This window comes from Telopea speciosissima, chromosome 9 (genome assembly GCF_018873765.1).
Source record: "Telopea speciosissima isolate NSW1024214 ecotype Mountain lineage chromosome 9, Tspe_v1, whole genome shotgun sequence".
Taxonomy (NCBI): domain Eukaryota; kingdom Viridiplantae; phylum Streptophyta; class Magnoliopsida; order Proteales; family Proteaceae; genus Telopea; species Telopea speciosissima.
Genome location: NC_057924.1, coordinates 5,090,122 through 5,103,988, shown reverse-complemented (window position 1 = coordinate 5,103,988; position 13,867 = coordinate 5,090,122). Strand labels below are relative to the sequence as shown.

The following is a 13,867-nucleotide window of genomic DNA, read 5'->3' as shown; positions in this document are numbered from 1 at the left end:
CACTTCGATAACGTACCGAAAGAGGTAAATTGAAATTCAGAGAAGAAAATCAGTAGAAAGAATAAAAACCACAAGCAACAACAGGAATCGGTAGATGCAAATCTACTAGAAATTAAGAAACCCTAGAAGATGAAGGAAATCATCTACTGCTACTCACATAAAAATTAACGTCCTCTTATTGAAACAGATTCCAAAGAAAGAAAGAAAAAATTAGACATTAATCAAGAAAGATGAGCAAACTAAAACAAAAGAACACAGATCATCGTACTTGGTAATCTGTCGAATCAACAGAAAATTGAACTGAGAAAAACACTAAAACATGCAAACCGTCACTCACCTAACAGAAGATCAAATTCGCAGAGCAGCCGAAGAAGGAAAAGGGGTAAGAGAATAAAACGAGAGATCGAAATGGTTAAAGAGGGGAAGAGAAACTGAACAACAACCTTTCAGATACAGTGCCTTCCCTAGCTCAGCTACCAGTCTTCACTGAGAGAGTTTGGTCTGTTTTCTCCCTTTCCCCGGGCTTCTCTAATAAATATCTTATCTAGTAGAGTTATAAGCAATTATTTTTTGATGCAAGCAATTATTTATCTCTAATAAATATCTATCTCGTAGATATAAGTAATTATTAATAGCCACTGGATTCAACTTTTTATTTTCGGTAAGGAATAACCACTGGATTCCGCGCTAGTATTATACGCAAATACCATAATACGGTAATCAGAACGAAGAATAGAAGGGTGGAGAAAAGGGGAAACCGGTTTATCCCTAGGGGTGTCAATAATGTCCGGCTGGCCCGAACCTGCCCTGAGCCCGTCTCGGACCCAATCCTAATCTACCAGTCCGAAGGGCGGGTTAGGGTTGAGTTTTTGATTGACCCTGGCAGGGTCGGATCGGGTTCGGGATAAGACCCCGGGCTTAGCCCGGCCCGGTCCGAACCCAACCCTGAATTAATTATAAGCTTGTATATTTTTGAAAATACCAAAATACCCATAAGAGACTTAAGAGTCTAAGAGATGATAATCCTAATCCCATTATTCCTATTTCCTTTTTCGTTTTCACCCTTCGTTCTTCACTTCTTCATCCACGAGAAAGCCACCGCTCAACTAGCAAAGTAGCAGTCTGCCTTCTTCTTCCTCGGTTCCTCCTTCCCAGATTCGCATCAAGGTATGTTCATCACTTCATTCCCCATTCTCGCAACAACGCTACTGCTAGTACTTCATATTGCTGTAAAATTTTATTACACGAATACATTAAATAGTACCCAATCTCTCTCTCTCTCTCTCTCTCTCTCTCTCTCATCCGTCCACGCATCAGACATCCTTGCATGCATCTCTACCTATTTTTCATTTCTGGTCTAAGGTAAGTTTTTAGGTTTCTTGAGATTGAAAGAATCAATAGAATTGTATATTAGTTGCTTTCTGATCTTATCTATTTGGAGATTTTTTGTACCATCGGATTGGATTTAGTACAAAGCTCAAGTCAAGCCAGGGGACGATTGCAGGGGCTGAAAGGCTTTTAACAAATATTTTATAGCCTAGCTTCCACAGAAATTCTAATAAGTTCATGGCTAAGGAGGCCCACTCCCTTATATAGAATTTCAGAATTCAGACCCTGGGACTTTCAGGTACCATCGTAGTCAAGCTTACACCTCATTCATATCTGCCTTAGTTGCTCTCATTAACAATCTGTTTTGCACCTCTTCTGCCAGAAAACACAGGAAGCTATCTAATTCTTAGTAGTATATGAGGGTAAAGGATTCCTGTCAGTTAAATAAGATAAGGTTACACTGATTGACAGCCCATCTTAGTAGTACATAAACCTCTCTTTTTTCCCCTCCCTGCATTTTATTCTATTGATTGTTTCTGTATCAGTGCGAATATAGGGAGTAAAGAACGCAAAAATAATAATATTAAAAAAAAAAGGAAATCAGATTCATACCCACACAACCGAAACTGATGACTGATATACTCTCATCCTCATTCTAACAATATGTACAACAATCCTACGATTTCCAACTACAAATATCTTCTTCTGTGAGAAACAGATTTCCAATATTCTAACAGTATATAGTCACTACAGCCCCCTATTATAACTTTATCATACTCTCCCTTTTCACTTTTCTTATACATTTTCTCATTACCTATCAACCCATCATCTCACAAACAGATTCAAATCTCTAAGTTGCATCAATCAGGGTCAAAACAGGGTCAAGATAGGGTCAATCAGGGCCAATCCGACCCTGAGGTCGGGCCGGGTTAGGAAAACCCCTGCCAGGGTTGGGTCAAGGTTGAGGGTTTCTTGGTCCTGCCAGGGTTGGGTCAGGGTTAGGGTTTAGGTTAAGGCCTCTAGGGTCAGGGTCAGGGTTTAGGCAGGCCTACCCCAACCCGACCCATTAACACCCCTATTTATCCCTTTACCCGAATCGTTATCCTTTGCTGTCCGCTGTCCGGACAGCAGAGTGCTGTCCTCTCACATGGGCGTGAAATGATGATTTAACCACCCTATCCGAAGACACTGCTTAAGGGATGGTTAAATCGTCATTCCACACCCATGTGAGCAGACAGCAGAGGATAAAAATTGCCCTTATCCTTCAGCAGTTTAGCTTTTTATGACATTATAGATTATAGATTTATAGCCACTGATCCGATACCGTGCTAGTACTATATCAGTGAAATGGTACTAACAGGGGTGAACCGTGAACATTTAAAAAATTCCCAAATGTTTAAAGAAACGGGGGCAAACTTGTCAGATACAGACTCATCCGTACTGATCTATATCAATGTATATCAATGTTGTATCGACCCAATCCGATACAGTGCATTAAAACCATGGCTTCACAATTGATAATCGAATTTTCATCATTTATCAGAATTTTAAGAATCAGGAATCAAACCCTATCGATCAATCAAATATTGATTAAAATGTAGTTGATCGAAGACTACTTGAAAATTGCACTTATGCTCAAAAACAAAACGTTCCAACTTGAAGCCAAAGAAAACTCACCAAGGCTGATGTTAACCACAGGAATGGGCAATTTGGATCCTCTGCTGCCACCTACCAGTACGGCCAATGTGCAGCTTCACACCGGCACGGTGTGGACTCCAATGATCATTTTGCCCCTACCTATGTGAGGTTACACGTCAACGGGCAGACGGCACCAGAGGATCCAAATCCAGGAATGGGTACTATGGTCCTCCAACCATGAAGCCGTAGAAAACTCACCCCATGAATGGAATTAATGGCACCAAATGATACGTGTGTGCGTGCATGGGAACGTTAGGTGTTGCATGGGTTATTATGTTGTTAGTATGTATGGATTGTTCATCACGTAGAGTAGTGGCTAGAAGTTATTAATGAATGCCTATGAATTACTATAGAAGTAGGATACTAAATGGATAAATGGGTAAAAAGAGAAATCTTTTGAATTCTATCCAATTACTCAATCGGGTAAAGAGGTCATGGTTTCCTCCCATCCCTCGTTGTTATGCTCTTCCTTGCGTATTACCAACTCACCACATGAATGAAAGAGAAGCAATTCTTGTAAACCTCAATGTCGTGAATCCTGGGAATTTCGGTTGCAATAGTCTGAAGCTGCGCACACACCAAGTCGATTGCATCATTTTGCAACATTTTGGAGAGGGGGGGGGTGATGGATCTCTATTCCCTGCGATTCCCTATCCATTATAATTCTTGCAATTCCTCTCATAGGGGGTAAAAATGACCACCCTACCCCTTACCCCTACCCAAACACACTGCCAAAGTGAGGTCCACCACCCTCTTATTAGAGGCACTAGGGAATTGTATTAGATAGGGAATTGCAAGAGATAATTTTCCAAGGTTTGATGCCTTGTATTCCATCATTTTGCATAAGTGGGCTGATTTCGAAAAACTGTTAAGAAATCGTAAGGGCCAAAGGTTTTTTCTCTGCAATCAATCCAAGAGAGATATAAAGACGAGCGACTATAACCTTATTCTCCATTGATGGTGAAATAAATCTCATCTCACCATGGACATAGACAATTTTGTCGAACAACATCAATCCCTGTGTGCATTATGTGATTATTTACAATTTCCACTCTTTTCTGCATTGTTTTAGATTCACGGTTTTCTACACACCATTGTTACAAGTGTACAGCCATTATATTCGAAAATCTGCCCAAAAAAGAGAGGAAAGGGTTCAATTAATAGTCTGGATTGAGTTGCCCTATCGAGAAGATTGTACCTCGTCCTCGACGTGTTTCAAAGAAGAAAGAACCACTTAAAAGAGAAATCTTTACCAACATTGAGACACCTGGCCACCGGCGGCCTAAATTATAGTTCACTCGTCCCTAACATGTCACCTGGCCACCGGCGGCCTGAATCATAGATAACTAGTCCAGCCGATCAGGTTGTGAACAAGATATAAAAATCCCAAGTTCAGAATCTATTCAATTGCAGGTTCAAAAGTTTTGAAGAATTTTTATTATAATAAAAAAAAAGGGCGTATACCAGGTCCTCGACAGGCTGCTTTTGCATGGAGCAACCTTACTGTTGCACCAAGGCCCGCCATCAGTTTCTATTAAAAAAAAAAAAAAAAACAAAGCAAAGGAGCACCAAAAAACTATTTCCCACCTCCCACTACGGGGTTTGGGGCGGGTCATAATGTACACAGCTTTACCCCTGCTTTCAGGGAGACTGTTTTCAGACTTGTACCCATGATCACTTGATCACAATTGAGCATCTAACCCTTGCACCAAGGCCCCTTCTTCAGTTTTACCACTAGTTAAATATTGTAATATCAACTACTTGCTACCTGCAACTTATTCAGTTCAACCAATGCATAATAAACCTTTCAAGTGAAAGAGGATTAAAGAGATGTGATTAAAGATGGAGTACCAGAAAGATTCAATTCCAGATTTTTAAACCCTGAGGCATTCCGGAGATCAACCCCCTCCCCCTCCTCCCTGCCTTTATTATTATTATTGTTTCTCTTCATAAAACATTAAACACACGACCTCGGGCTCCAGTGGTCGTCAGACCAAATTAGAGAGACCAGGCACTACGACCACAACATCAGCCAATTGAGCTTTCAAAGACATGACATATATAGTACGATAAAGATCACACCCAGAAATATTTACATTCCATGCATCAATTTTCAGGCTAGATCATTCACACGACAGCCACAACAAACCCATAAAATGTGTAAGCGTTCAGAAGATTTTGACATAATTGAAAAGCCAGCATTGTGTCTATGCCGCTTCTGCAAAGCCAACTCTCAGATTGCCGTAATCAAAGACTGTATGGTAGGGTCCCATGAAGACATCTCCCAGTATCCTGTATTTAAGTCACTATCCCCATTAGTAAAATATATAAAAGAAATTTATTATTCACTGCATCAAATGCATTCAGTTTCACCATTGGTTAAAATATTCCAATATCAACTACTTTGCGGCCTGCAACTTATTCAGTTCAACCAATGCATGAACCACCGTTCAAGTGAGAAAAGATTAGAGAGATGTGATTGAAGATAGAAGTACCAGAGAGGACCAGTGGGTGGTGGAATATCCATAGCTGTAAATCCACTAATGCATTGGGCTTGATCTCCCTCACCAACTTTGAGGATGTACTGTTAACAAGAAGTAATAAAATGTTAAGCAACTAAATTATAGCTTTACATGCTAATAATAATAATTAAGCACAAAACTCTGGATGTTGCAGTACCTGCTCTGGAGTCAGTTTGAATGCTTTGCCACCAATGGTAAAAGAAACAGGAGGCATCGAAGAAAGGTTACCACAATCAACAGCTGATGGTCCCATTGAACTAGGCAACCGTTCACAAAGCTGCAATTACAGCAGATGGCATTAGCCAATCTCCAAATTAACATATAAGAAAAAAGAGTATAATGCATTATTACTTCACCTCATTGACATAATTCAAAATGAATTGCTGTGATGCATTCTGACGAATCTGAGTCTTCATCCATACAACAGCCATTTCACAAGCAACGCACATGGCTTCCTGCGAAACACTAGATGACTTGCCACCACTCTTCTCACCAACAACACTCTCAATGCCACCACTGAAACACAGCATCCATAATTCAAACCGAGTCATGGACAAGATTATGGTAGAAACAAGTACGTGGACTCCTTGGAAGCCCAAAAAGATTAAATTCATGCCTGCGGTTAGCACGCAGACATAAAAAGATAAAATATAAATACCTAGGATTGACTTGATATTCTACTAGACTTCCACAAATTACATGATTTCAGCCAAACTTCGCTCAAACAAGGAAAAAATAAAACCAAAACCGAATATTTTCAACACAGAATGGAGGTACATCCAACCTCTTATACCAAACTTTACGTCATCACAACCCCAAGCAAAACACTAATAAGTAATCCTCTTTTCTTCTCTCTCTAGAATTTGACAACTACAATACACCGCACATTAAAGATGGCACCAAACATATAAGTGGATTTGTTTATCTTCACATTACCTAGCATGATCCTATCTCTATTGATGGAGGATAGAAAATTCAAGGTAAAATCCAAAAAAATCATATTAATCAAAAAGGTCTACCAATAGACCAAACACAACAACATGATCCTTCACAAAAGGCTCCAACACATAATTGTACTATTATATGTGAAATAAAGGATTCTATTAAAGCAATGTAAGTCAGTGTATTACTCAGACAAGTGAAGTCAAATTCCTCTCTCACAAGAATTTGACGAGTACAGTACACCACACATTCTGGGGTCGGCAAGTGACTATTTTAAATATCTAGGGTCAACCATAAATAAAGAAGGTGACATAGATGATGATGTTTTACGAAGAATTAAGGTGGGATGGATGAAGTGGAGAGGTGCGACTGGAGTACTATGTGACGGAAGTATTCATTTAAAGCTTAAAGGAAAATTCTATAGGACCGTTGTTCGACCGGCTATGATGTATGGGGCAGAATGTTGGGCAGTTAAGAAGTGTCATATAGAGAAGTTATGTATAGCAGAGATGAGGATGTTAAGATGGATGTGCAGCAAGACCATGAAGGATAAAGTAAGGAATGAGCATATTAGAGCTGAATTGGGAGTTGCCCTGATCAAGGACAAGCTGCGAGAATGTCATTTGAGGTGTACGGCTATGTTCAACGGAGGCCTGAGGATGCCCCAGTATGGAGGACTGACCTGATTCTGATTGAAGGAGCTAAAAGAGCTAGGGGCACGCAGAAAATGACCATAGGAGAGGTTGTGAGAAATGACATGCGTAGTCTGGGTCATGTACCAGGTATGACCTCGGATAGAGCCTTTTGGAGGGCAAAGATCCATGTTACAGACCCCATATAGCTAAGATTTCCTTTACTTCCTGGGCTGGGCCTATTTCCTCTTACTTTCATGTACCCTCACTTCTCTTTTCGCACTGCTCATCTCATGTGTCTTCATTTCTTATTTTCTCTTACTTTGATTTGCAAGGATCCATGAAGCCGACCCCATTTAGATGGGATAAGGCTTAGTTTGTTATTGTTGTTGTAGTACACCACACATTCAGGATGGCATCAAACACATCGGTGGGCTCTGTTTACCTTGACACCAACCAAGGTGGCACTATCCTATTGACTGATGATAGGAAAGTCTAGATGTAATCCAACCAAAAAAAAAAAGGTTTGCCAACAGAACAACACATCAGCAAGATCATTTTATGGTACAAAATAACAGAAAGACCTTAACAAATAAGCGTACTATCATATGCACGATAAAAGTTTAGAATCTTACAAGCAATTAACAATAGGCCTGAGCCTCAAATCAAGTTCCAGCCTTGATTGGAAGTCTGGCAAATGACCCTCGAATAACGTGGTATGCCCCCAAACCCAGCCCAACCCAACCAATGAACAAGAGGCACAAAATGAGACTGGTTAACAGCATTACAATGGTGTAGGAGATAATACAGATGAACCCCCCCCCCCCAACCCACCCAAAAAAAAAAAAAATTTTGAATTGATGCAACATTAAATGGTAATACACTGCTTTATTGTATATAATAACAGGGCATAATTTAACCTCACCTGATACCTTGAGTTCCATCAAAAGTACACAAACTAATCTGGGAGCATACTTTATCCGGATCCACCTGAAATACAGAAGAGAAAAGAAGACAAAGAGTAAGTCCCCCGAGGAAGTCTGGAGGATAGCTTCAATATCTAACGAAGCACTAAGTAACAGCAAGAGAATTGAAATTTCTCCCGCTACGGTAAGATAATTGAGTCAAATTGAAGAAGGGGAGGGGAGGGGAAAAAATGGAAAAGGAACACTAGTATACACCTGTGCTAACAATAAGTCCAATATCGTCTGTCCATATTGAGAAACAACAGTCTTGCATTGCTGGCTAATGACTCCTTTGGCTCCAATTGCGAGATTGATTTCAGTAACAATGGCCTGCCAATAAAGGAAACACGAACATGGTAACCAGGCCTGGAATTGCATATGTGCTTTACCGCAGTTTGTTACTGGTTAGTGTAGGAAAAGACTCAAAAGTATATGAGTGGTGTAAGCCTGTAAGATAAAAATATGGAATTGGCAACCGTAAAATCATAGACATTTTCCCCTAGAGGAAGGCCAGATAATGCAAAAATTAAAATGAAATATCTTATCCTCCTGTGTAAGAATGAAAAAAAGGCATCTCTTTCTTTTCTCTTCCTAAGTTCTTGATGCAAAAGTGATGCAAAGTGTGCTACAAAGGTAATTCTGGCATTATTTTCTAAACTTGTAGGTTAATGACTTATTTAAAAAGATATAGAAGGTGATTTCTGATCACATGGTGTCTTTGATAACTTATTTGATTTATTACCCTGCACCGCATAGTATAAAAGATCTAGTAGAAAATTTAAGGCAAAGGTTCCACAAGTTGAAACTTATAAGGAGATCCAAATATTGCCTTCTGGGGTGTTGCCTAAGCTTGTAAGTACTAGGTGGGAACCTAGAAGCTTTGGATGCACCTTTCACAACACCACATACAAAACCGGATCAAGGCTGCAATGAAGATTGTTGAAAAACTAGAAACTAAATGCTTAAAGGAGTAGAGCAGTTTACATATACAAGTGGCAACATGGACAGACAACAGTAATTCCTCCACCCCCAACCCCCATACCCTAGTAACTAGAGAGAGACAGAGAGAGCAACGAGGAGAGGAGGGGAGGGGAAGAATAGTCTGAAATGGAGGAGACGACAACAACAACAACAACATAGCCTTATCCCAACTTAATGGGGTCGGCTACATGGATCCTAGAAGAGATAGAAGAATAGTAATAAAGAAGTAAAGGGAGGAGACAAAATAAAAAACAGAAGTGAAATAGGAGAGGAGATAGAGTTTGAGTTTGAAAGACAAAGATGGACAGATTGAGATGGGGGGAGAAGAAAGGGGAGAAATGAGAGTTCAAATTTGAGTTTGAAATATCGCAATCCAAGAATGTGAGAAAATTTTTTTTTAATATATATTAGGTTAGACAAGGGTAGTATGGCCATGAAAATGCTTGCAATCAAACTAGTAGCAGTTTGTACTTTTATATAGTAGTATAGTATGTGCTACCATCATATCATATCATATCATACTACTATATAAAAGTACAAACTACTACTTATTTGATTGACAAGCATTTTCATCACAACACTAATGAGTTTAAAAAGAAAATCTTACTCTCACATGCTTAGAAAAAAAAGAGTTTTTCAAACTTGAAAAATTCTCTTCCCTTTCCTGCTCTCTCTCTCTCTCTCTCTCTCTCTCTTCCCTTCCCCATCTCCTCTTTCCCCCTGCCTCCTCTCACTTCTATTTTTAATCTCTACTCCATTTTCTAATTTAAAGGGTGGACCTTGGTGCAACGGTAAGGTTGCTCCATTGTGACCATGTGGTCATGGGTTTGAGTCTCTGGAACCCATTATGACCCTCCCCAGACCCCACAGTGGCGGGAGCCTTGTGCACTGGGTACACTCTTTACTCCATTTTCTCATTCGAACTCAAATCCTAACCCCAACCCCTGTTACTTTTGATTTTTATCCCTCCCTGCAACCATGACCCACAATAATGTATTGGACTTCTCCCAATGTTCCATTTGCAATACAACCCTAGACGTTGAAAATAGAAGGTGAAACAGAAGCATTTTCTACGGGATCCTGAAACGACCATCCACCCCAATCTAATTCATGATGAGTACACCAACTTCCTGGAAGATGTCTACAGTTTAAAACCACAGCTGTCTCAAAATAAGGGTACATCTGCTGCTTACTGCTCATGGAAACATCCCACTATATTTATTCATTTTAATTTTTTTTTAAACAAAAAACAAAATGACAGAAACTTAAATTTATTCATTTTAATTTTTCCAAAGCATCATCCATTATACCTATATTTCATTTTCTTTTCTTTTTTGGGGGGTGGGGGGAAGGAATACGGAGGCAACACCAACATCATGCAACATGTTACATGTCTATGATGCTCCAACTTTAACTAGAATGCAACAACACAAGAGATTTAGCAACAATTCTGCACTGTTTCCTTACAGTCTTAAAAATTTTCAACCATCTGTCAAGAAAATCAGATCTTTGGCTTTAAAAGACTTCGTTCCCGTTGAGGCTATAGTCAAGTAATTCCCTCGCAGATAAGATGGCAAGAAACAAATGCATAGAGGTCTGTGCTATATTGGGCATTGTACTCCTGCAGCAATCACTTCTTTGCAAAAACATATTGTTCTGTTTTTTCGGTGTTTCTCTTGTATGATGAGTATCTACGATGTTTGGACTGTGCTTTTATAACTGCACTTATATTTCTAGTGTAATCTGACATGAACTGTGTCTTCCTGTCAAGACATCAACACATGCCAAGAAGTGTCATTTTATGTTAAGGTGTTGCACTTCTGAGGAGTCTAGTTTTACCATGCAATGACAGCTTAGGCCACAAACATCAATTGCGTGAATGCTGGATATGCAACAATGTTGGAGGAAAATTGAACTCAGGTAACACATCCAGAGTCTAAAAGACTGACACATACCGTTGGACCAGCCAACAACGATGTTCCAGAGTCAGCAATTGCCGCACAACCACCAGAGCAGAATCCTGAAAACCAGTATAATTATTAATGATCACACAAAAAGAATTAAGGAGACACAGCAATAGAGGACAATAGGCCATAGTTAAAATTGATTCTCCTATACAGGATAAATGCCACTTGGGATGCACTATTAGCCAGAAGATAGACTAATCTTTTTTACTTGGAGGCCCTCTTGTTTCTTGTGAATAGCTATAACATCTTCATGCACAATGTATTCTTCAGCTTTATTATCTCACAGAGGGATAGTTATATATAAATAGTTTGAGAGAGAGAGAGAGGGAGAGGGAGAGATTTCCATGTTCACTGTACACGAAGGCAAACAGGAGTTTATGATTACCTGTAGACTTGCCGTTAATAAGGACATCACCCATTTCAAACTGATGGGGGAATTAACAAATAATAGATTAGAAAATTATGAGGAAAAAATATATATAAATCATATTACTAGACATAGAGGGGCAACCGACCTGCCAATAGCCTTTCCGAGTCACAGGTACATATGTGTGTTCACCCTTGTGATGCTTAGGATCAATCCCTCCAAACACGATTTCACCACCTTCTTGCTCTTGTGTGTTTCGGTTCATCCAAAATGAGAAAACAGCTTCCTTAACAAGCCCTTGATCAACCATGTTGTACCTAAACCATTTGTAAGTTTTGTCAGCTCAAAATCAATACTGCCAAAAGATATTCACCTAATTAAACAATTAGGCATTAATTAGGTAGCATAAAAAAAAAAGGAAAAAAAAGAAAACCAACAACAACAATGATGATTAAGTATCACAAATAATTTTCAAAGATGACATATAAAGCACAAAAAAGCTGCATTCCATAGAGATGTTAACAAATCATGATTAGATGATGCACTCTTTGTCAAGTATCAACACATTAGATAGAAAAGAGAACACCAGCCTACCATACAGGGACAGAACCCCCAACAGAGATCTCTTTAAATCCAAGTCCAAGTATGCCATCAAACTTGGCTACCAGAAATGTGATACCCGGCTCACTACTTGCCTCAATAAACTCCTGGCAAAGAATCACATGTAAGACAATACCAGAGCTGACAAAGATTTAAGAAACTATTAGCTTGGCCATTGTATGAAAAGTTGGAGCTTACCTGATCTTTGACCAATAGGTCACCGACCTTGACATTGTCTAGGCTGAAGAAACCAGAAATAGCTCCAGTCCCATATTGAATCGCAGCTGGTTTCCCTGTGAAGGAGAAGACCAGATTGTTTTCATAATATGTGCTTCAACATAACTCTAGGGATTATAGGAGAAAGAATGCCAAAGATATGCGGGAGGATCAGAGGGGACTAATTTTAGGATGCAAAAATATTAATTGTGCTCAGTAAAAATGATATTCCAAGGTTGGAAAAATTACTGAGACAAATTACAAGTAAAATGAGAGAACATTTTCATTGATAAGTAAGAAAGCTATTAAAATGAAGAAATAAGAAAGTAGTACAAGCCTCCAATGAGGCCATAGATGGGTCGAAGCATCTATGACTACAAGACTACCATACTACATGAAAAAAGTACAAGAGAACATTGTGAGTACTTAATAGTAGCATCAGCTCAAAAAATATTTGCATTACTCATAATTGTAATAATTAATTCATGCTTTCCTAATAATGCACACAACAATTGAGTCAAAGGCTCACAAGCTGAAAAAACGTTACAGCTATCACTATGAATTATGAACTAGGTTATTAAAATTGGAATCAGGGGTCGGATCGGTCCTTGCCAACTCCGATCTGGTGGAATCGATCTCAAAAACCCTAGAATCAGCTTTCGAATATGAAAAATCAGCAATCCATGACGAAAACCCTAGAATCAGCCGTAAAAAATAGGCCGGAGTTGGGATCGGTCACAGCCGAATCGACTCTGATTTATTATACGGTTATTATGAATGAAAGAAGTTGCATAGATGCATGATAGAGTAAGGGAGAAGGAAGAAACCATTCTTCTTGTAGGTACTTGACTGACTTGACTTGTACTTGGTATGGAAAAAGCAAGCAACCTGAGTGCAAAAAAATAAAATCATAAGAATCTCTACTGCCCAAACTTTCAAATAAGGAAACCGTGTGCAGTTTCAATTTATAACATAGAGAAAATTAATACTCACAGAAAAGTAGCACTTGGCAGAAGGCACCCACAAATTTGAACTACCAGTGTCAAATATCACAGTGAATTTTTGAGGGGGAGTCCCAATCGCAATCTCACCGAAGTACTGAGAATCCATGTAGTTCTTTAATGAAACTATGTCTGTCTCCCCTGAGTCTCCAAGGTTACCATGGAGGCGATAATTACGGCTAGAAGCCCTTAAGGACCCAGCTTCTTCAGACTCAAGTCGAGAAGCAATCCTGTTATTTTGATCTAATGCTCTTTTCTTCAGTCCGATCCTAATCAATCCATCCGAAGAAGCAGAGAAGACCAAAGGAAACAAAATGAACGACAGGAATAGAGGAACCACGAAGAACTTGCATTTGGTCCCCATGTTGACCTGTTTGTTCACAATCAAGTTATTGTTCAGTGAAACATCAAACGAGACATTAGGACGACTAGTTACTTAAGCAAACTCATTAACAACAACAACCACGTTACAAGGGTAATGTAGCATCACAAGCTGGAAGTAAAACTTATAGATGAAACTATATTCAACAAATGAAGATCATCAAATTCTGAGTACACACTTCGATAACGTACTGAAAGAGGTAAACTGAATTTCAGAGAAGAAAATCATGAGACAGAATAAAAGCCACAAACAACAACACGAATCG

The 13,867-nt window shown here is 39.2% G+C and overlaps 1 protein-coding gene across 5 annotated transcripts in view; it reads right to left on the bottom strand.

The window, feature by feature from the left end:
• The window catches only part of LOC122639723 (aspartic proteinase), an 83,048-nt gene that overhangs the window by 58,661 nt on the left and 10,520 nt on the right, over positions 1–13,867 (bottom strand). The window contains exons 2-14 of one of the 5 annotated variants that reach the window (XM_043832649.1): positions 13,213–13,590; positions 13,047–13,107; positions 12,202–12,296; positions 11,998–12,110; positions 11,552–11,720; positions 11,422–11,461; positions 11,025–11,089; positions 8,305–8,418; positions 8,049–8,113; positions 5,906–6,065; positions 5,707–5,826; positions 5,523–5,611; positions 5,096–5,319 (exon numbers count right to left, since the gene is read on the bottom strand). The exons of 2 other annotated variants lie outside the window; for them this stretch is intronic. In XM_043832649.1, the coding sequence (XP_043688584.1) occupies positions 5,235–5,319; positions 5,523–5,611; positions 5,707–5,826; positions 5,906–6,065; positions 8,049–8,113; positions 8,305–8,418; positions 11,025–11,089; positions 11,422–11,461; positions 11,552–11,720; positions 11,998–12,110; positions 12,202–12,296; positions 13,047–13,107; positions 13,213–13,584 (1,548 nt within the window). In that variant the 5' untranslated portion in view covers positions 13,585–13,590 and the 3' untranslated portion in view covers positions 5,096–5,234. Of the gene's footprint in view, positions 1–5,095; positions 5,320–5,522; positions 5,612–5,706; positions 5,827–5,905; positions 6,066–8,048; positions 8,114–8,304; positions 8,419–11,024; positions 11,090–11,421; positions 11,462–11,551; positions 11,721–11,997; positions 12,111–12,201; positions 12,297–13,046; positions 13,108–13,212; positions 13,594–13,867 lie in introns of those variants that run through there. 2 more of the 5 variants (XM_043832650.1, XM_043832654.1) reach the window with 2 other exon arrangements.